The sequence below is a fragment of the Solanum lycopersicum genome, chromosome 1, assembly GCF_036512215.1.
Source record: "Solanum lycopersicum chromosome 1, SLM_r2.1".
Lineage (NCBI taxonomy): Eukaryota > Viridiplantae > Streptophyta > Magnoliopsida > Solanales > Solanaceae > Solanum > Solanum lycopersicum.
The window spans coordinates 2,484,642-2,508,532 of NC_090800.1; the positions used below are offsets into that span (position 1 = coordinate 2,484,642).

The following is a 23,891-nucleotide window of genomic DNA, read 5'->3' on the forward strand; positions in this document are numbered from 1 at the left end:
TCATTTCAACTCATTGCCAGACTCTTCTTTGTGAACTGAGTAAGAACAGGGTATATGTTGTCAAATGCAGCATATAGGTCATCTCTAACCTTGGCTCCAGTGATAACAATTTTCCCAGAAGCAAAAACCAGCAGCACAATTTTCGGTTTCTTCATACGATACACCAAACCAGGAAATATTTCTGGTTCATAACTTGAGAAACTACTGTGAGCCATGGCAAGTCCTTCAAGTCGAATAGGAAATCTAACATCACAACTAGCAACAATATTCTGGATTTTGAAATCCTTAAACTTAAACTCCAGGATAACCTAGCTTTTGTACAATTCTAGCGTATTCTCGCGCTGCTAACTTCGAATCGTTCCTGTACAAACAATTTTCCCAGTAGCAAAGATCAATGCTGTGGTTTTTGGTTCTCTAATTCTCATGATCTCTGCAGGTAAACGTCTCGGATTGTACTCTGCGTTCCGAGCTTTAAGTGCAATGGCTTTGAGGTCTAACTTACCGCAGTTTAGAGACAACGAACTAAAGACTAAAGTCAACTAATGCTTAAGACATCCAAGTTCGACATTCTGGAGAGTAGGGATTATTGCAGAAGAATGATCCGCCATTGTTGTTCTTCTTCAATTGCAGAAGAAAGAGAAACAGAGTAAAGCGGTAATAAATAAAAACTGAATGAAATCGACAATAACCAAATTGATGGTTATTTTTTTTCGTTTGGTTTGGTTTGGTTTTAGAAATTCAAAAAATCGACTAAATTGATTTGGTTTTGGATTTAACCAATAACTAATCCAAACCAAACCACGAATACCCCTAAGTGGAACCCTTTTGTATTCGATATTCATGTTAATGTCCGATTAAATTCGTATATACATATCTTTCGGGTTTTATATTTCTGGAGATGGTATTTCACCACTCTCGTAGACTCAAAATCAGGACTTTTGATATTGAGCTTATAAATGACTTGTCTAAAAATAACTAGTTCCACCTAAGCGGGCCACTCAAAAAGTTAAAATCCTAATTACCTTTATCGGACCTCTCAAAAAGTTTAAAAATTCCAATTCCGCCTCGAGGGGGCTACTCAAAAAGTCGAAATCTTAGTTCCGCCTCAAACGGGCCCACAAGAGGAGAAAAAAGGAATGGTGGAATTACCATCTATCCACATTCAACGCGTGGCTCACGTGCTTCAAGAACACTATTATTAAACGTAAAATGAACTTCTTCATATAACAAACTCAAAAAACGGAACGCCACTCAAATTAACAATCGAAATGCACAAATTCTCAGCAATTTCTCAACTTGTTAAGCTTTGGATTTGAAGTATTTTTAAGGTAAATCTGTTCTTCCTATCCCTTTTGTTGATATTTTGAGCTCCTAATTACCTGTTTTGTTGCTTGTAATTTGTACTCAAAATTAGCGATCTGAATTCATAGTCCAGGTGATTTGTTGCTGGATGTTTGATTTACTATCTAAATTTTTTTAGTTTCAGCTCAAGCTATTAGTGGATCCAATTTTTTCTCATTTTTATTTTGAATTTTTGTGGTTACTGTAGTTCATTTTGATGAAATTTCATGTATTGATCTGAATTCAAATAGGTTTAACGGTGTTTCTGTGCTGTTGGAATAGCGTGTTTGGCCAAACTTTTAGAAAGCTGAGAAGTGTAGTTATTTTGGAGAATTGATGTGTTTAATCAAACTTTTTGAAGAAGAAAAAGTGTTTTTAAGTAGTAGCGGAAACTGATTTTTTAGGAATTTTTCTTAAGAAAGTTGAGGTGTTTGGCCAAACTTCTAGGAAGCCAATTTGTTTTTATAAATATTAGGTAAAAATTGCTTATTTTAGAGAATTCAAGTAAGTAGTAGAAACTGCTCTTTAGAGAAAAAAATGTGTTTGGCCAATGGATTTGGCCAAATTTTAGAGAAAAAAGAAGTGTTTTTAAGTAGCAGAACTGCTTTCCAAGAGTTTTGTTTTTTGAAGTAAGTTGAGGTGTTTGGGCCAAACTTCTGGTAAGCCAAAAAGTGTTTCTGAGTAGCAACATAAGCTGTTTTTTTCAAGAGTTTGCTTTAGAAATTTGAGTTGTTTGGCCAAAGTTTTAGTTTGCTCGCGGCGTTATTTGACAGAGACCAGAAAGTTGGCTCTCTTTACTTTAAGAGCATGTTGATTCCAAAAGATTTTGTTTTTCCAACTTCAAAATCGAAAGAAGGAATCCGTGAAAGACTGCATCTCGTGTTGATATGGTGAATTTGTCTCAAGATTGAGTACGTTATAACCTGCTTTCTTCTTTTAGGAATTGTATGGTTTGATATTGATTCAATATGGAATACAACAGTATTCATATAGCCGACCCCAACTTGTTTGGGTCTGAGGGGGTTATTGTATGGAATACAAATTTTATCCGTTTGCTCTGTTTTAGAAAGTGTTGATTCCAAAAGCTTTGGGTTTTCCAACTCCAAAATGGAAATAAGGAATCTGTGAAAGAATGCATCTCTTTGATATGGTAAATCTGTCTCAAGATTGAGTACGTTATAACCTGCTTTCTTCTTTTAGGAATTGTATGGTTTGATATTGATTTCAATATGGAATACAACTTTAATGGAAAAAACAGGATTCATATAGCCGACCCCAACTTGTTTGGTACTGAGGGTGTTATTGTATGGAATACCGCTTCCTCTGTTTTAGAAAGTGTTGATTCCAATGTTTGAGTTTTTCCAACTCCAGAATGGAACTCAGAAGTTTGTGGAAGAATGTTTCTTGTGTCAATGTGGTGCATCTGTCGAGATTGAGTACAATATAAACGTGTTTCCTTCTTTTGGAAATTTCGTGGTTTGATATTTATTTCAATCCCATAAGCATTCTGTTGCATATGATGATACACAAATGTTGGATAAACTAATATTGCAATTATGTAGGTTCTGATTAGTTCAATGAAGACGGAGGGTCAGGGAATAGAAATACTGGAGAACACGAGCAATGTACATAATAGATTGCCTCGTCCAATGATCCAGTCTATTTTCTCAGGATTCCAGGAAAAGGTCCAAGAGTGTGTTAAGGTTTGTTCCTCCCTCTTCAATATGTTTTTTGACGTATATATGATCTATATATATTCTTTTTCTCCAAATTTTCTTCGTTGCTGCAGTCAAATTTCAAAAGATTGAAAATCGCTCATGATAAATCAATCACGAGAGGTAATAACAAAGGAGCAACTTTAGTCATAGATGTGGATAAAGAGAAGCAATTACAATCTTGGAAAGAGAACCCGAGTTGGGTTGATCCCCCGCCATATGTAAAGGTAATACAGTTGTGAAATTATTTGTAGGATGTAAACTTCCTATCGCCAAACTTTACAGTAAATGGACTGCTGAAGCTATTTCCTCGTAGCACTTAATCGGGATATAACCTCCTAGTTCCCTGTGCTATATCTAAAAAGGATGATTTCAACGTTATGTTGCTCTTGTGCATGTTGCTCTTGTGCACGAGCCTTGTTAATCTTCTCTTGATAACTCCAACATTTTCAGATATTCCGGAGGGTACTTATTCAGTTTTAGTAGTGAAATTATTTGTAGGATGTAAATTTCCTATTGCCAAACTTTACAGTCAATGGACTGCTGAAGCTATTCTCTCATAGCACTTTATGGGGATATGACCTCCTATTTTCTACTGTTATATCTCGAACAGATGATTTCAACGTTATGTTGATTAGTGCATGTTGCTCTTGTGCACGAGCCTTGTTTATCTTCTCTTGATAAACTTTTTTCAGATATTCCGAAGGGTACTTGTTCAGTTTTACCAAACAAGGAAGTAAGGAGGATCATAACAGATCGATTTTTTCAAAGTTCATGTTTTTTTTTTTTTTGAGGAGTCAGATGTGACCATCGCATGTGTTGTACTTAGTAGAGCTTAGTTATGTTGTTTGATTTTGTTATGAGACTATGACTTGTGAGCTTTAAATCCTTGCAGGTAAGTGTACCCAAAGGTTCTCTTTGTAACCTGAATGTGAAAGTTAATATTGGACTCCCCCCAGATACCGTGTTTGACATTGTAACCGACCCTGAAAATAGACGAGTCTTCAAGAATATCAAGGTAAGATATCTCATGACTATGTTAAAATACCTTGTCTCATCACAATCTTTTCAACAGAAGGTGTAAAATTTCTTTCTGTTTATACCTCATATGTTACGCCCTTTTTTTATTTGCCTTTTCACTTCTAAATATGATCTGAAGTTTCTGCATATAATTTCAGGAAGTATTATCGCGGAAGGTGTTGGTTGATGAAGGTTCAAGGCAAGTAGTGGAACTAGACCAAGCCGCTATATGGAAATTTCTTTGGTGGTCAGGAACAATATCTGTTCATGTATTAGTCGACCAAAACAGAGAAGACTACACGGTAATGACTAACCAGATCACTGATTTATTGCTGGTTTTTTACATGTTAGACTACACCAACACTGCCTGTTTCTTATGTTGCATCGTGAATTCGAAGAATAGTATTTGAACTTTGAGTAGTACAGTAAATTTCTGCATTAAGTTTTGATGCTGAAAATAATATTAGGTCTGTGAGCATCATATTTACCTATCTGTTGGACCAACCTGGCAGCTTGCATAAGTGACTACGTGAATTGGAACCATTTGTCTCATCTTGATATATAGTGAACTAGTGTTATCAAAGGCGCGCTTAAGTCCCGAAGCGATGCTCAAAACGTGTTGAGCGCTTCAACCTCACTTTTTCTGCGCTTCATTATTGTCATCATGGTTCTAAGGCAAACTTTTTTTTCCTTGCCAATGAGCCTCTTACGAAGAAATGACACTAAACAATTGATATTTCACTTAATTAAAATTTTTAATCAATTTCTTTGGTCATATATTTGCCATTCATATTTATAATTATAGTCTTGGACTAAACATATACATTTGTATTTTTTTCTCCCTTTGTGCCTCTTTTCATATAAGTCCATATTTTATTTGCGCTTAAAGTCCCCACGAACCTTAGAGCTTTTTTGCATTTTTCGCCTTTGATAACACTGTAACGAACCTATATCCTTGTGCAGCACGAAATTGCTAACTCTTGTATACCAAGGCTTTCAAGGCTTACACCTTCCTATTATTAGACCTAAAAAAAGGCTTTCAGTAGCGCCTTTAGAAGCTAAGCCTTTTGAAACGCTAGTAGTTGTAGCTGTGGCTGTGACCACACCAATCCCGAGTCTACAAGTGATTTGTAAGTAGATTTGAGCCTTTGACTATAAATGCAAGCATAGTTACAGACTGAAAGAAGTGTTGTGGACCGATGCTTTTAGACGAAAGAACTTCTTTGTGCCTCTGAAGATTTGAGCTTCGCGTTTAAGTGCTTCTTTCAAGCAACATCACGGTTCACCATACTTCAGAGTGATCCCAGTTTTTTTACGCGTATATAGCTTCTGTAAACATCAAATGTACCTTATTGTAGCTCTCCTACATACTCTTGACTTGTTTTTTTACGTTGTGTTTAGATGAAGTTCAAGCAAGTGAAAACTGGATTCATGGAAAGATTTGAAGGTCGTTGGAAAGTGGAACCCCTTCTTGTTGACGAACATCTTTGTCATCCCTTCAAACCTAAGACGTTAGCGGATTACATTTCATATACTAAAGGAAAAGGAAGGATTGGTTCAACGGTTAGCTTGGAACAACTCATTCAACCAGCTATCGTACCTCCTCCTCCCATTTCATGGTATCTTAGAGGAATAACTGCAAAAACAACTGAGATGATTATAATAGACTTGGTTGCTGAAGCAGCTAGAATACGAGGATCTTCCAGTAACGATGGTTCCCGGGGTTTGAAGGTAAACGAAGAATCCTCCATTGAATCTCAAGTAAGCGATATTCGTGATATTAAAGAAAGGTGGGCCTTAAGAAGAAGAACATCAAGGCATCATCGAAGATCATCTTCGATTGCCAAGTAATTGTTGAGAGTACATTCCTTGTTGTATCATATGTACTCTCTATTAAAGTGTGATATACTTTTCTTTTCAATCTGTTCCAAAAAGAATATCGTATCAACACTTTAAACCGTCTCATTTTACACTAAACGAGATGGTTCATGGCTTGTTTTAGGCTACAAGTTTCAAGGATTTCTCTGATCAAGCATAACCACATAAACTCAGATGAAAAGAGAGTAACAATCTATACCTTAGTATCTATACTAGGTTCTGGCTCATCTGCCTATTCGAAAATGAATCTGAACCTATGTGATCATAAAGCAGTATCATCAGAAATTTGTAAAATTCACAACAATATACATTAACCATACGAGTCAATGGTTTATAAGTTACAACTCGACGGGGAATAAATAAACATTTGAAATGGCATGAATAAATAAGTTTTCACAGTTTTTGAGTAGCAATAGGTTTTACGGGGAACTGATATCTTACAAGCTGCTGAGAAACTATATAATCCAGAACCATGATACAACGGAACCAATTGCCAGACCCATCACCAAGAACAAAACGAGTAAGGTCCCAGCTATCTCTGCGTGTTGCAGTTGGACAGTTTTTGGACCCAAGATCATTAACAAACTAGTCAGGTAGCCGTTAGTCAATCCCAGTAAACAGGTTAGTATTGTGACAGGAAGCTCCGTCCTAAAGAATTCAGGCCCATGTAAGCAAACGTAGAATAGAGGCAAAAACAACAGCCTTGCGAAGCAGGCACCAATAGCAACCTTGGCATCATCAAAAAATAATACAGGAGTCAGAGACTTCCCCACCAGATCAAACACATTGTAGCCAGTAATCAACAAGATCGGATACCAATCCTTCAGAAGTTGAGAATGCACGTCTTCTGTGATATATCCGGGAAATATAGACAAGGTGACCACATAAAGACTGACAATGCCAAAACCATACCATTTCACAGTCCCAAAAATGTCCAGAGTTGATCTCCATAATTCTGGAGTTAAGTCGCCCTTATCCTCTTTCTCCTCGTTCACTGCCTGAGTTTTAAGATCATTGTAGTACTTAATTATTGGAAGCCTATGTGCAATATTGTAAAAGACTATGCACAGAATCATCACAGCAATGCTGAAAATAAAATAAAGGTTTGCACTCTTTCTCAGCCCATTAGCATCTTGTGGATATACAGCTTTGGTTAAAATTCTTAGCAACGAAACAAGTACACCTGCAACATAGAAGAAGAGTCTTAAGATGGTTATCCCAACTTTCTGATCTTAATGTGCTGATTGGACAAAAAAGAAAGGGAGAATAAATGTTAAAAGCCAATAGATTTGGAGCAGTTATAATTAAAAAGTTCTTTTATAGATTCATCCTAATGACTTAAGGTTAATAGCACAGAAAATGACAATATGTCACAACTAGAAGTTTCTTGGGGTGTCAAGTACAAGACCAAAGCCCAGTGACATGTCTAGGGAAAGGCCAATGCACTGCCACACTAGGCTGCATGGAATGCCATACTCTTCTTTCTACTGTTATAATTAGGAATCTCGTTATTTAGATATCTCTCCATTATACTTATTTCCATTAATTCCTATAGTTACCACTTACCTTCTTCTCTATTAGCCTAAACTTCTATATCCTATTGTTTCCACTTACCTTTTTTCTCTATAGCCTAAACTTCTATACAAGGAGCTTCCTGTATATTGCCTATAACCAAATTGCAATAGAATATTTTTGCTTATTTTCTCTATTTCACATGGTATCAGCATCTCTTGTTAAAAACCTAGTAGTTTAGTGGTGGGAAGCCTTATGCCGCATGCACTTCAAATATTTCTTTTTTTGCCCTCATAATTTTACCAGGCTGGCATCTTTCTTTTGATCGTTCAAGTGTGAACACTCTTCTTTCCTGATGACCGTTCGACACCATCGTCCACTATTCCAGCTACTATTTCAACCTGTCTTTGACATCACAGCTCATCTTTCTCAAGAGATTTATCTGATAGTCTGTGTCAATTGACCTATCAAATTGGTGCTCCAAACAAACCTGTCAATTCAGCAGTATATACATGTTTGCTAATCAAGTTAACGGTTTGTATGTCAAGTCATTTTTCTGTCGTCATGTAGCAACACTATCCATTCAGTACTATATCAATGTCCAATGATCTATCACTATCCAGTTTGCTCTACATCATCATCCAACAACACATCACCATCAAATCACTGCCATCTCACTATCTTGACAGTTTGTCACACACCACCCCAATCAACTGTTGTATCATTGTCCCATCATCACATTAACTGCCATGTCATCAACAGTAACTTCTTTTGGCTTACTTGATTTGATTACCAGTTTATTGATTTGTAAAATCATATTGCTTCAGTAGCTTGATTGTGATAAGGAGCACATTGAAAGTCAAGAGAATTAGTGCAGTTATGCGTTAGAATGCTCGAGATTCATCATATGTGCTTATATTAATACTATAGATTATTCCTATTTTGTTATAATGTAAGTAACTTCTATTTAATGACTTTTCAGTAATCCAAAAACCTACCTTATTTCTAGTAATCCAAACCTCCTTAATCTAGAGTACTTAAGCACCTACATAAGGAAAATCTTGCATGTTCTTCATAGCCAATAGTAAAATGTTCTCTCTTTTAATACTAAAAATTTGATATTGGAACTCAAAAGACATTACATGCAATATCATCCCATGTGACATCGCTACAGGAAGGAGCACAGAGGTGCCCAACAAGAAATAATATTTTCAGAATAATAGTTAGCATTATGTTTTGTTCCATTACATACTATCTTCCATCATGAAGAGCAGCAATATATTCAAAAACTAAATAGTTAAAGCAACTTTTCCTTTATAAAGTCGTGAAAAGAATTCAATCTATATCAACCACATTGACGAACAAATGGAATCAGATCATTGAGACAGACTACATAATGCCTTGATAGAACACTTCATAAGCTACATTACAGATTTAACTAAATCTCAATCTATGGTAATGATAATATGGGACGATGAGATTTCATTCAATTGAATTATCCTATTCCATTAGTAAATGAGTGAATAGAGATTATCCGCAAGACAAGGTAACAGGATGGACAATTAGAAATACAAGTTGCGACAGTTAAAGCAGATAGAAACATTCCAGGAGAAGAAGATGTTGAAGTTCCCCAAATTCTAAACAGATGAGGAAACAAAGTTAATTAGCAAAACCAGTGAAGCCACCGCATTGACTCATACGCAGATACTTCCCCTGAACAGCTGTTTGAATATCTAGTGCAGCTCTAAATTTTTTTTTTTGAAAATGGTAATATCTACTGCAGTTCTTATATGAACAAACAACATACCCAGTGTAATCCCACAAGTTTGGTATGAGGAGTGTAGGGTATACATAAACCTTAATCCAAAGATTGCTACCAATAGACCCTCGTCTCAAATGATAAATATACAGAACATGTTGCAAGAAAAATATGACAGCAAAATAGCAAGACACAAAGCAAATGAAGCAACCTAGAGTAATAAACGTTCTAGATGAAATTGAGTTGCATCAACTATAACTTTAATATCAACTAAGCCTTCATACCAAAACATGAAATTGAGTTGCATCAACTATAACTTTCATATCAACCAAACCTCAATTCTAAAATATAAAAACTTAGATCACTATATGAATCATCAATCAATTCAGGTCAATTTCATTCCAATAACTTAGATCACTATATGAATCATCAGTCATTTCAGGTCAAGTGCATTTCAACACATAGATCAGATCCTATTATCATCAACATCAGACTCAAATTAACCACAGAAAAGCGACATTCTAGGTCAAATACTGAAAATCAAAGCGCAAAATGAGGAACTTTCAATACCAGAAGCAGCAGTTCCGGCGAAAGTGGCCTGCATATACCGTTCCGGCAACTCACCGGCAGCTCCAACAACTCCACCCTGAACCAACGCATCAGCAATTCCACAAATTCCAACCAAACCAACAGTAACACCAAAACCGGCATACACTCCAACTCTCCCATCCACATAAAACACATCCATCAACGGCACCGTAACAAGCGCAACCACAAATAAAAACATTCCAACATTAATCCTAACAAAAGCACTAGTCTTATTAGAAAAAGCAACAATGAAAAGCAAACCGATCAATCCGACGATCATGTAAACAATGGCAAAGATACGATCTACCATAACGTCCGGGTAAAGGTAACTGAAGTAATCGACGGCGGTGATGAATGCGTTCCATGGGAGTAGATAACCGGCACCGAGAGTAAAGTAGATTATGTAAGCTATGTGGAAACTGTCCTTCGGAATTTTAGGATTTGAAGGAGTTAACAGTGATGTCGATTCTGAATCGCCGCCGTTCACGGTGGTTGCACCCATCGCCGGTGGGGTTTTTTTGGATATAATTTTTTTTTTTTAATGTGGATAACTTCCTTATTGGTTAGTGAGATATTTTAATTACATAATTTTCAAACTACCTGTATTTAGCCTAACATGTTTGATGATAATTATCGTATTGTTAATTTAAATATAATATTTATTTTAGTTATTATTTAAATTAGATAAAATATGACGCAATTTTATATAGCAAATATATATTATAATTTTTTTTATGTTTCGTTTTATAACATTCACTTTTTTTGTGGTATATGATATTACGTTTATTTCTTCTTTTTTTTTTATTTGTAACTATTTTTTAAATATATTTAATATATATATATACATTAATTTAGATTTGACAAATTTACCCTTTTTCTTCATATTAATAAATATTATATAAAAAATAGATCATTCAACAAATACTTTAAAAAAAACAAATACTTTAAAAATAAATGAGCACAAAGATATATTTTTTTATCCAACAAAAATCAAAGTCTTTATTAAAGCTGACTCATATTTTCACCAAATATTAACTCACTTTTACCAATTCACGTAGATTTTTATTTTTTCCCCCTCAATGATCCATCATTTTCCTGCAACAATTTTTTCAAATAGAAGACAAAATTGAACTCCCCAAGAGAGAAGTTCGATAAGAACGGTTAGATTTTGTTCTAGTTAAACATTTCCACGGTGAAGAAGAAACATGATCCAACAAATAGAGAGAAATCGTTGAAAATTAGATCTTAACTTTCATATATAAGGGTAAAATTGTCAAATCTAAATTAATTTATATTTATGTTAAATAGGCTTAAAGGATGGTTCCAAGAAAATAAAAATAAGGGACATAGACGTAATATCATAAACCACATGAAAAGTGTGTTATAGAGCGAAACCTGAAAGGAGGTTTCTGAAATTATCCATATTTTTATATTTAGATAATCAACATTTTTTAACAAAAAACTTCAAAAAAAAACTAAGGAAAACGTCTTTATGGTCGAAGGAAATCAAGTTTTACGAGTAATATTCTAACATAAGATAATATTTATCTAAATTACCTAAAAATTTTGAGAATATATAGATTGCTAAATTTTAAAAATGCTAGAAAATAAATTTTAAAATTCACTTTAAAAAAAAACTCGTTTATAGTAAATATGTTTTTATCATATATTAAACTAATAAATATAATATATATTCATATATTAATTAATTGTGATTAAATGACATAAATTTATACTTAAATTTTAATTATTCAAAAATCATACTATTATTTAATTTGATGTAAAATTTTATAGAGGTAAATGATTATGAGTTCACTTTCTTGTCATCTTTCATAAAATAAAGTCTATAAATATTATGTCCCATGTGAAGAAAAAGTGAGGAAAAAGACATTCCAATAAAAAGGAGTTAAATATTTAATTATTTAGCTTAATGGAGGGGATGAAGGCAATAATTAATTGCAAATATATTTAATTATTTAGCTTAATGGAGGGGATGAAGGCAATAATTAATTGTAAATATAGAAGTAAAACGAACGGTACGATGTCGTATTAGTTATGAGTTTGAATATTTCTTTACATTATAATTAAAAGAATGTTACTCCTTCCGTCCATTTTTAATTGTCACGATCACTATTTTTAGAGTTTACCTATAAAAATTTTGATTTATATTTTACAATATATTTTTTAAATCATATTGATATGAAAAAAATTACAATTTATAGTATTTTTCATATAGTTTTCAAATATCTAAATTTTTTTAATTAAATTAATATGATCTAATTTAACTTGGAAAATTAATATAATTGACTTTTGAAAAACATAATATAACAAATAAAAGTTGACGGAAGGAGTAATTAAGAATTGTATTTGGTGTTGAAGCTTAAAAAGTGAGACTTCAAAGCAAAGTTTGTGGTGATGTTGACTTATCAATGTCTTTTATTGAACATTTTCGATATATTAAAAATAGGTATATATTCATAAATATCAGTAATATAAAAAAGTTAATCATATTATATATACATTGGTATCAATTAAAATATATATAAAAAATATCATCGCTTATTAAGATTAGGACATATAATTCAAGAATATATGTTCAAGTATTTTATCAGTTATCAATGTTTGAATATGATAATCTCTTTCAAATAATCAAACTTTTAAATATTTAAAATTTCTTGTTTATCTCTAAGTTCATATTTATATCATATGAAATATATATTTTTGATAATGTAATAATTACTTTAAAATTATATTATACTAAGGTATTTGCATATCAAAGTCATTATTCATCTGCTAAATCAAGAGTTTTTAATATGATTCGATTTTTTTCTTTTTGATTTTAGCTTATTCGATTTGATGATAACTTGGTTTGGTTCAATTTGTATAGAGAATTGTAATAACAAAAAGAAAGGACAAAATATTAGGGAAAAAAATCTTTTGAAACTTTTAATTTATTAGGGACCGTGAGTTAAGAGTAAAGAAATATATGATGATGTATAATAAATATCAAAATCTGAAGAAAAAAATGAGTAAATTAAATTTACCAAACTGAATTGAAACTTTATTTACGAAATAAATTAAGAAAATTATAAATTCTAAATTAATTTCTCATCGTCGCAATATTTCCTATGAGATTCATCAAGCGATGGCATAAAAATGACACTACCTGCAATATTTGATATCGATATTTGATTTAATAAATTATCATAAAACTTAAATTAAAATATCATACTAAATATCAAAATATAAAAATATGAAATATTAAATAGTATATCGAATATGTGACAAGACAAGCATTCAAGAATAACGTTATAATAGAATTTGAAGTGAATATGTTGAATTTCGAGTCATTTGAGGTTGATTAACATATACTTTTTTAAAGAACATGTATTTATGTATTTCTACACAATTATCGTGATAATCCGTCATGATTCGTTAAAAGTTTGATTAAAATTTAAATATTAATATTGAAACTTTTTTTTTTGTGCAATTTATCTATATTCGGTATTTTGGTCATACAATTCATTTTGAATTGAAACAATTATTATAATTGATGTGATCTGAAAACTGTAATAGAATAATAAATATTCTTTTAATTAAATATATCAAATCTGAATTTTGAGTATAAAATTATCTTCATTGAGAACTTTTTATCATTTCTAATATATATCTAAACTAAATCGAATTTTAATATAAAAATAAAAAAATCACATGGAACAACAAATAAAATAAAATAAAATAGAAGACCCACTAGGTATTGACTTATATGTCTTCAATTCATACGCAAACAATTGATATATAATCAAATAAACAAAAATTTAATTGTGGAAGAAACTTGTCCTTTTGTCTTTTTGTTTTCAATTTTAAAAGACAATTATAAGGATTAATAATTAAGTTTTAAATTTAATATATTGTAGTAATAATAATAATAATAATAATAATAAAATAATAGTTTAGAATGTATTTATATTTTATTTTTATTTTATAAAGATAAAAGAAAGTTAATTCCTAAAGATTGTTTACTTAAATATCAATTTATAAATTTAAGAAATTTTTAATATAAATATACTTTCCTAAGTTTGTATGATTTTTTTGTTGAGGTTTTGTGATAATATATAATAGTTGTGTGTATTCATTAAATAATTAATCTAAATTCTTTTTCACTCCCTCTTATCTTTTATATGCTAATAAAACATATAGATAATTGTTTCTAAATTCTAATAACCGATAAATGTGAAAACTCCAGATAAATATGAACGAATTTTTTATAAAAATTATTTTATAAAGGAGGAGAGATATTTTTTAAGAACGTCAAAAAAGATATTTCCATATATAAAAAATCAAGAAAATTATCATGAATTCGAATAAGTTTTTCTTGTTCAAAAATATTATTTATGTAAGAATTATATAATCTTATGATTCTGAATAATTGATAGGATTTAATGTTAAATTATTTATATTTTATAAGAGTAAAATACACATTCAACATAGTATAGAATGATGTGCTTCACATGGGTTTGCATGTGGCAATATAAAAAACTAATTAATAATTGTAAAGTATTTGATCTGAACTTTCTTGTTTTCCCATTACCTTTACATATATTATATTCCCCATGTTTAAATTTGATTATTCCACAAAATATTAAAAAATAAAAGAATATTTTAAATTAAATTATGTCAATATTAAATATTTAAATTTATTTTATTAATAAACATGTTAAGTGAAGTTAAATTTTAAAAAACATTAAAAAATAAACAAATTGAAATAATATATAATACAAATAAATAATTTGGCTAAACTAAAACTATTGAATTTGATAGAATTCGTAATTGAAGCACTAACAGAGATAGATCTAGTATTTGGTTGAATTTGTAATCAAATCACTAGTTCTATCCACAATATAGAGGTAGATATAGCATGTAAATATATACAAGTTCACATAAATTTAATAATTTTCGTTTAAATCTTATATATATTTTTAAAAAAATCACTCAGTATTATAATGATAATTTAAATCATAATGCGAGAAAATTCATAATTTTCAAATTTTAATCTTCTAATTTAAATTAGTGGAATGCGTGGGGTGTTAATTTATTATACAAGTACCTAATAGCGTAGTTAGAATTTTGCATTAAATAAATTCAAAAGAGTGTTCATATTTATTATATACGCATAAAAATAAATTTTAACCATTTAAATATCATAATTTCCTCTGATTTTTTTAAGATAAACCCTTAATCTTACTTGACTCTGGCTGACTGCTTTTTCTTTTTGATTTCTGGAATCGCACACTACGAAGCTCATTTGAGGTTGATACTCTCAATAAATTTTTCTACATATTCAAAATTTAAACCCAAAACCTCTTATTACGAATAAAACAGTCTCATCATTGCTATTAAAGACCTCTAATTACAAATAAAACAGTCAAACCTGCTATTACTATATTATATTATACCAAGGAATCTTTTCTTACTTTGTAATATAAATAATATTACTCCATTATAACACTAAACTCTCTTCCACTTTCTCCTTAGTTTTATTTTATTTTTCTCTCTGAAGATGGATGATTTTGGGAACAATATCATCAAAAATATAATAAGAACTCGTAAGTTTTGATCTATTAATAATTTTTTTTGATGTATAAATATTATTATATGTTGATATATGTATTTTTTTAAAAATATTTAAACATTTACTTCTTTATAGTTTAAATTTTTATGTAAAAATTTTATTTTTTTCAATCGAATGTTATGACAGTTATTATGGCTCCGGTGTATACTACAGCCGGATATTTTGCATACAGAACTGGACGCTGGTACATTTCTTTTTTTTCTCTTATTTTTCTTCGTCGATCGTGAATTTTACTCATTATATTTGTAGTTTGTTGAGGATATAATTTAGATTTAAATTTTTTTTACTAATTTTCTTTTATTAATTTCCTCGTATCATATTTTTTGATTTTATTGTCTTATATTAGACTATGGATTATTTATTTTTTTACTTCTGTATTTACTTGATATATACTTTTATACTTTGAGCAGATGATTTATCGAAAATATCTATCTACCTTCTCAATACTGAAGTAAGACAACATACACATAACCCTGTTCAGACTGTTCAGATTTCACTTAAAAAATTATTTTGAATATATTATTATTATTATTATTTAATTATTGTTATTATATGTTAATTTGAGCTTTATGTAATTATTATTTGTTTTATTGGTAAAATAATGATAAAAGTGACCTTATGTTAGGGAGTATAGGTTCAAAATTGCTCTATAAAAGAAATTTTAGTCCTCTAAGTTTATTACTATTAATAAATATTTTTAATACAAACTCTATTATATTTTTACAAAACCTGTGATTTTTTTTTATTAATATAAAATATAAAAACACCAAAAAGGTCCAGTCAAATCTTATTTTGTTGGTTCAATTTGTGTTAATGACAGGTTCTATAATCATGAGATGAGGAGACTTGATATAATGAGGTACAATCCATCTAAAACTTATAAGTTATAATAATCATATAAATTCGTAAATTATTTATTTATTTTAAAACTACATATATTTTTGCTTGACATATAGATAATGTTCGTATCATGTGAAAAAACTATATTAAAAAATAATTCGTTATTATTATTATTGAATTATTAGACTTTTAGATCTTTATAAAATTACATTTCAATTTTCTGATCTTGCATCCATGTCCTTTTTAACTTTACTTCGATGGCGCAACGTAACTATTAAGTCACTCTATTTAGGATGAGATAATATTTGAAAGTTTTGTAAGGACATTTAAGTGTAATTATTTTTATAATAAAAGGGACATAAAACTATGTGTGATGAAATATTTTAATACTATGTTTATGAATTATAATTTGATCATTTGCTAATTAAAATAGTAAGAATTTGAAAAGTTTTGATAGTTTTTATTTTTTCCAAATTATAAGGTTTTCATGATTACGAGGGGAAAAAACAATTTTTGATATTTATATTAACTTTAAATCATCTTGAGTTACAAAAATCATAATTTGAAATCATAGCTCAAACAGATTCAAAGAAAAAAATTCAAGTAGGAAAGTCGTTACAATTCTTTAGTGGACCCTATGCAACGAAAAACCAAAATAAATATCAAATATTAATGATTAAAGTTTACTGCGTAGAAGTTTAGATTTTAGAAGAACTAACATGTGGTCCATTATAATTCCTTTAAAATATGTTAGGATGACTTTTGCATTTGCATTTTGTTTCTAACATTTATATCCATTATATCTTTTTCTTTTACTTACTTCGTTGTTGTTGTTATTGTTATTTTTATAGCTCTAACGAGGCGCGACGACGGAGAGAACAAAGGATCAATGATAAATCACCTAAACGGTTTTTTTGGTTCTGGTGATTGCTTGTTTTTAATAATATAATGTAAAACCATCATGATTTAAATTCAAAAATTTAATTATATGTATTCAAGTTTAAAATTTTATCACAACCCATTTGATTTTCTTAGTTCAAAATCTTTAATATCTACAATTATTAAGGAAGTTTTCATATATATATATATATATATATATATATATATATATATATATATATATAACATTTTATTCTTTGGTCACCCCTTTCCAAGTAAGTCCTACAACAAAGACTTGAAATTACTACATACTTTATTCTAAGTTTTCATTATTCAATTTCATTTATATACCTTACTCCTATATGTGTCAATATTATTTTTTTGGCTGAAGCCTTAAAATATAGTCATCAACAATGTGTATCTTCACCTCATGTAAACATCTAGCGCAGATAAATTTTTATCGAAGTAACCTTTTCAACTACATAGAAAATTTAAATACCAATAAGAAAGAACGAAAATCACTTAAATAGATAAGTAAATTATGTTTCACTATTAAATTTCTCTATACAATTACAACAAGATTAATCCTAAAAAAAAAAAAAAAGACATCATCATAAGAAAATTATATCATAGGATTATACAATTACCATCTTGTTTAGTATCCTTTTTGCTAGTTGAATTCACTAGCTTTGTATTTGATTCAATTTCAACATTTTCAATTGTAGCCACATTTTGTCCAATTGGAGTAGTTGATTCAACTATTATTGGTTCAACCCAAACCAAACTCTCCATATAATTTGTCACATATGGAACTCCAATTCCATTAGCCCAAATCCCAAAATCTTCAAATTCTTCATTTTCATAGTCATATAAAAACACATTTTTATTTATATACACAATTGCCTCACCATCATGATCCAACACTCTCAACGGTATTATTGGCCCTGACAACTCTTCATCCATCCTTGTCACGTATAACTTCGTCCACGATTCTTCGACCCCATACTCTTTCATCAACCATACCTCGATATTCAATACACTGTTATCAACAATTGAAGTCGATTTCGCACAAACCGATAACGATCCATTCAACGAGCTTATACAGTTCGCTTCCCGCTCAGTAGGGTTCGGGAGCCAATATTCCCGAAACACCTCGTTCGCCACGTCGAACGAAACGATCGGCAATCTCCTCGGTCTGATTTTTCCGTATTCGCGCTGCGTAAGCCAGTGGATGCAACCGTTGAAGAAAACCGTGTCCCCACGAACGTAATAATACTGGGAAGGAAAACAATCCCCAATTTTTTTCCAGGAATCGTGATTTAAACTATACAACTCAACTTCTGACCATTGTTTCTTCTCGTTTTTTAATCTATCGTCGATGTAAGTAATTTTTATCATTCTGTGATCGCCGCGACCATCGAAACCGAACCCGTAATTCGGAGCGTGCCTTTGACGCTCCGGGGAGAATTTCGAATGGGGCAACACCCTGTTTTTCCTCATTGACGGATTCCATAAATTGATTTCTTCTTTACCGTGTAAAAACTTAGTGATATAACAAATTAATCCGTTACACGAACCCAATAGTTCAAAGGTACATTGTTTCGTGTATGTTACGGGGAAGCCCGGGTGAATTAGCTCGTCACACGGGCCGCCCGCGTAACACCACGATCGAAGCCCCTCGTTAGGGTATAATTGGTACACAATTTGGAAAAGACGCAAATGGTTGCTAACGAATTCCATTTTCTTCAAATGTGCGTCGATGAAAGCTGGTTCGTTGATTAAAGAACGCCATGATTTACAAACGGATCGAAATCGAAGGAGAGAACTCACGGGTAAATTCAATAAAATCTTGTTTATGATTTGATCCGTGTGTAATGATTTCTTCATCTAAATTTGCCAAGATTATTTAGTTTCTCCAGATTTAACGTCTCGATAAATTAATTATTAATAGTATGGTAGAAACTTTTTTTGGGGGAAAAAAGAAGATTAGTTGGAATATTATGAAATTCACAAAACTAAATAAAGGTTTGTGGGAAGAATACTGGCTTTTGCTTAATTTTAGCTTTCTTTTGTTGAGTTTTAAGACAAGTTTTAAGCAAAATTTCTTGTTGATATTACATTATTACTAATAATTATGTGAGGCTATGAAATAAATTTCTTGTTGTATGACAAATGTAAGGAAGACAATAATGGATAATTCATAATTATACCAACAATTAAAAATAAAACTTTAGGAGGAAAGTAATCATTATTATTTATAGAAAAGGTGCAAAGTAATAATATGATATGATTATGATTTAAAGTGGTTTATCTTTTAATCAAATTTGAGTCGTGATAAGAGAGTGAGTAAATAATCTTATGTCATAAAAATTTAAATTAATTAGGTCAGTAATAAGTTTCAGATATTTAAATATTTATTTTTCTAAGATCAAACTTAATATTTCTATTCATGCTAATAAAAGTACGTCCGTCTAATCGCTTTAACCATATTCCTTTAAAGCTTTCACTAATACATAACAACAACAATAACAACTATATATTCAATCTAATTTTAAAGTACGTAGAAATTTGAGAAAGGTAAAGTATATATAGAGTAACGTAAATATTATCATATTTCTCATAGAGATAAAAGATTATTTTAAAAACTATATTAGCTTAAATTAAGCATATGAAAGCTTGACTATATACAAATAAACCAAAAGAGGAAAACATTACAAAATATGCATAAAACAAGGAATAGAAACAAAAGTTTGATTATTATACAAATTATTACAATTACATAAAAAATTAATATAAAAATTAAAAAAAATAAATATTAGCCCACCTCAAATGAAAATGAAGTGTGTAATGAAACAAAAGATTGGTTGGCCAACCAAATAAAATGGGATCCTATGCATTACTTTGACTTAATCCTCCCACAAAATTCTCCCTTTTACAACTACTACCACCATCACCACCTTGACAAAAAATAATTTAAAAATACTAACCAAAAAAAAATGGAGAAAACTATTAAAACAAAACAAAAAAAATCCTTTATTATGTAAAAGTTCTTTGAGGTAAAAGGAAAAAAAAAAGGTTTGGAATGAGAAATGGATACAATAAATCCATTAAAAGACCAACCTCATTCAATTCCATTGAGGAAGTTATTGCTTTGGGCTTTGTATGCTCTTCTTCCTATAATAACTTTTTATCACTTACTTGCCTTTCCTTTTCCTCAATCTAAACAATCACTAGTCATCACCACCTCATCTTCAACTCCATCAAAAGGTAAGGATGTTCTTTCTAATCTCGTTTGGTTTCGAGAGCCTCCCTCTCCCTGTAGGTCGAGCCTCCTTTTCAGTCGCCCTCTCCCCGTCCCTTACTCGTCTTTTGAAAGCCGTCATCCTGGATTTTCTTTCTGTATGCCGGGGAAAGTACCTCACCCCCACCTTTCTACATTTATTATTATATAGAATTTCCTCGGGTCTCTATAAAACAGAATGAAAAGCCCGGGTGGAAGCACAAACAAAAGGAGAGAGAAAAAGTTGAAAAGGGTATTTTTGTACTTATATATGTTTTTCGGATTTATACATGCGATATCTATTAGTTGAAAACACGTTTTAATATAATCGTGTTAGCATTTTTACGATAGATCATATGCTTTGCATGAGTCATTTACACTTTTAGAGATTTATACGTGTGAAAAATATAGAGGGTGAATTTGAGATCCTAAGCTTTCTAGGAGTCGTTTACCCTTTCAAAAAATTTATACGTGTAGAAAATATAGGGAACTATTAATACTTTTATTTGTATATTATAATATCAGTTTGAGATAAGTTCAAATCAAGTAACATGATCAATGAAGATTTATAGTCGATCAACTTATTTCTGATTGAGGTATAGTTATTATTGTATATGTCATGTTAGAGCTAAAAGGAGTAAGAAAATGTTCAATTATCATCGAAAAATTATACCGCATAAATATGGTAAAAATATTTTTTTGTTTATATATATATATATATGAACTTTAGTTAATGTCTTGACATAAAGGGAGTTCAAAATTGCTCTAGTTTACAAGTCTAAATTTTAGGTTTGACATTCCTATTATTTTTTCGAATCTCTTCTGGTACGATTTCTAGTTTCACCACTATTTTGTTTACAATGTTTTACATCAAAACCTTATCCTTTTTGTGCAGAAATAGGAAATGCTAGTGTAGAAATTTCATGTGACTATAGCAATGGCAATTGGATTCAAGACAAATTAGGCCCTTTATACACAAAATGTAACACTATCAAAGAGGGTCAAAATTGTATAACACATGGTAGACTTGATAATGACTATCTTTATTGGAGATGGAAACCAAATAATTGTCAACTCCCAAGATTTGATCCAAAAAAATTTCTTCAACTCTTCAAAAACAAGAATCTAGCATTTGTTGGTGATTCACTAGCTAGAAATCAATTGGAATCATTACTTTGTATGTTGTCAACTTTTAGTCCTCATGACTTAGTTTTTAGTCATGGTGAGGAAAATAAGTTTAGGAAATGGCATTTTCCTTCACATAATGTGAATATATCAATATATTGGTCACCTTTTCTAGTTAAAGGGGTTGAAAAATCAGACAAGACATATTATAATACTTTGTACTTGGACTCTGTTGATGACAAATGGGCTAATGATTTAGGACAAATGGATTTGGTTGTGTTTTCAATTGGTCATTGGTATTTGCATTCAGCAGTTTATATTTATGGTGACAAAGTACTAGGTTGTCATTCTTGTCCTGGTTTGAATTACACTGAGGTTGGATTTTATGATGTTTATGGTAAGGCATTTGAGACAACCTTTAAGACAATTATTGATAGGAGGGGTAGTGGCAAATACACACTTGATGTGATTGTGACAACATTTTCACCAGCACATTTTGAAGGTGAATGGGACAAGTATGGGGCATGTTCTAAGACAAAGCCATATGATGCTAAGGAGAAGGAGAAACTTGAATGGATGGACGCGGAGATGAGGGAAACGTCTATTAAACAAGTGAATATTGCCAAAAAGGAAGGTCGTGAAAAGTATGTGAGGTTTGAGGCCGTGGATGTGACTAAGTTGGCGTATTTGAGACCTGATGGTCATCCTGGACCTTATATGCATCCTTTTCCATTTGCTAATGGGATTCAAGAACGCGTTCAGAACGATTGTGTTCATTGGTGTTTGCCAGGGCCTATTGATACATGGAATGAGATTTTGATGCAAGTTATGATCAAGAAAATGGACATGATAGTTGTTTAGTGAAGAAAGTTTACTTTTACTAGTACTAGTTACTATATGTATATTTGATTTTTCCAGATTCTTGTCAATTGGGTAAACTTTTTTTTTTGTTTCCCTTGTAGAGCCAAAGAAAGAAATTCAGGTTTGTGTCATGTAGGGTCCATAAAGGAAGAAACACACACTATCAGATTTTAAACTCTAGTGAAAGTTTATTTTTACTAGTAATAGTTGCTATATGTATAATGTTGATTTTTCCAGATTCTTGTTCATTGGGTAATTTCTTTTTGTTTTCCTTGGAGAGCCAAAGAAAGGAATTCAGGGTTCATAAAGGAAGAAATGCACGCTATCAGAGTTCAAACTCTTGACTTCTATTTCAGAGTGAAAGTTTACTTTTACTAGTACTAGTTACTATATGTATGTTGATTTTTCCAGATTCTTGTTCGTTGGATAATTTTTTTTTGTTTCCCTTGGAGAGCCAAAGAAAGGAATTCAGATTTGTGTCACGTAGGGTTCATAAAGGAAGAAACGCACGCTACCAGAGTTCAAACTCTAGACTTCTAGTTCAGAGTGAAAGTTTGCTTTTATTAGTACTAGTTACTATATGTATACTGATTTTTCCAGATTCTTGTCCATTGGGTAATTTTTTCTTGTTTCCCTTGGAGAGCCAAAGAAAGAAATTTAGTTTTGTGTCATGTAGGGTCTATAAAGAAAAAAACGGACGTTATCAGAGTTTAAACTCGAGACTTCTAGTTTAGGATTGAGAGAGAGTTCTCATCCATTTCATTAGATGGTTTGTGTGATTTTGTTTATTACTTGGATAGAATGATGTGAAAGAATAGAAGATTTAGATTTTGAAGAAATGTAGAAATTAGAGATTTGTTTTTATGTATTATCACAAATTTGTAACTAATTCATGTCATTGTAACACTATTAGTTGGTCACATTTTAATACCATGATGTTCAAGTTATACATTATTGTTTGCTTCAAAGATTTTGAATATCATGTTTTTAAATAAGTGAGTTACAATAAATTACAGCTCAAGGAAGGAACTAGGAATTCATCGAAAAATTATATTGTATATTCAAGAATTATACTATAACTTTTTTTAAAAAAATTTAAATCCTTTTAGTAATTTTTTTTTACTATGCTAGTACTCAACCTCTAATCTCGTCAGAAGTAGATGGATCATTACTTTCTACTCTTTTACCATAAAACTCAATCAAATGCTTCGATGTGAATTGGAGAGTAAGAAAGATTAGCTAAATAGTATTATTAACTGATTATCAAGGGATGTGTAACAATGTTAGTTGAAATCGTAGCACATCACATCACTTAATGCTAGATTACTTTTCATCTATTCTTGAAATAAAAAGACTAGTACATTCAAGCAATCACAAACTTATTCAAGAAAAACTTTACATTCACATATATTTTCAAATTTAAACAAAATTGAATAATTAAAACAAATACTTAATAAATTA

At 30.8% G+C, this 23,891-nt stretch overlaps 4 protein-coding genes, 1 long non-coding RNA gene and 1 pseudogene across 6 annotated transcripts; 3 read left to right on the forward strand and 3 right to left on the reverse strand.

Annotated features, from left to right (window-relative positions):
• Positions 1 to 5: 5 nt before the first annotated feature.
• LOC101257889 (TATA-box-binding protein-like) lies at positions 6 to 2,764 on the reverse strand (annotated as a pseudogene).
• LOC101249752 (uncharacterized) lies at positions 1,137 to 5,997 on the forward strand. Of its 2 annotated transcripts, none has more exons than XM_004228501.5 (6): positions 1,137 to 1,328; positions 2,904 to 3,044; positions 3,131 to 3,283; positions 3,952 to 4,074; positions 4,235 to 4,378; positions 5,478 to 5,997. In XM_004228501.5, exons 2-6 carry the CDS (start codon positions 2,919 to 2,921, stop codon positions 5,925 to 5,927), a joined length of 996 nt encoding a protein of 331 aa, XP_004228549.1. In that variant the 5' UTR covers positions 1,137 to 1,328; positions 2,904 to 2,918; the 3' UTR covers positions 5,928 to 5,997. The 2 variants fall into 2 exon arrangements, with proteins under 2 accessions (XP_004228549.1, XP_019069416.1); XM_019213871.3 differs by lacking the exon at positions 1,137 to 1,328 and adding an exon at positions 1,954 to 2,252.
• A 242-nt stretch (positions 5,998 to 6,239) lies between these two features.
• Positions 6,240 to 10,430, reverse strand: LOC101249478 (equilibrative nucleotide transporter 1). The gene is made up of 2 exons (XM_004228500.5): positions 9,796 to 10,430; positions 6,240 to 7,137 (listed from the first exon to the last, which is right to left on the reverse strand). Exons 1-2 carry the CDS (start codon positions 10,313 to 10,315, stop codon positions 6,410 to 6,412), a joined length of 1,248 nt encoding a protein of 415 aa, XP_004228548.1. The 5' UTR covers positions 10,316 to 10,430; the 3' UTR covers positions 6,240 to 6,409.
• Positions 10,431 to 15,285: 4,855 nt separating this feature from the next.
• On the forward strand, positions 15,286 to 17,319 carry LOC104645426 (uncharacterized). Its single transcript, XR_739280.4, has 4 exons — positions 15,286 to 15,419; positions 15,572 to 15,629; positions 16,266 to 16,304; positions 17,137 to 17,319. It is a non-coding gene; the product is annotated as an uncharacterized lncRNA (long non-coding RNA).
• A 367-nt stretch (positions 17,320 to 17,686) lies between these two features.
• Positions 17,687 to 20,019, reverse strand: LOC104646335 (F-box/kelch-repeat protein At3g06240). The gene has a single exon (XM_010319649.4). It carries the CDS (start codon positions 19,049 to 19,051, stop codon positions 17,792 to 17,794), a length of 1,260 nt encoding a protein of 419 aa, XP_010317951.2. The 5' UTR covers positions 19,052 to 20,019; the 3' UTR covers positions 17,687 to 17,791.
• Positions 20,012 to 22,666, forward strand: LOC101248701 (xyloglucan O-acetyltransferase 1). The gene is made up of 2 exons (XM_004228498.5): positions 20,012 to 20,431; positions 21,340 to 22,666. Exons 1-2 carry the CDS (start codon positions 20,254 to 20,256, stop codon positions 22,428 to 22,430), a joined length of 1,269 nt encoding a protein of 422 aa, XP_004228546.2. The 5' UTR covers positions 20,012 to 20,253; the 3' UTR covers positions 22,431 to 22,666.
• The last annotated feature ends 1,225 nt before the right edge of the window (positions 22,667 to 23,891 follow it).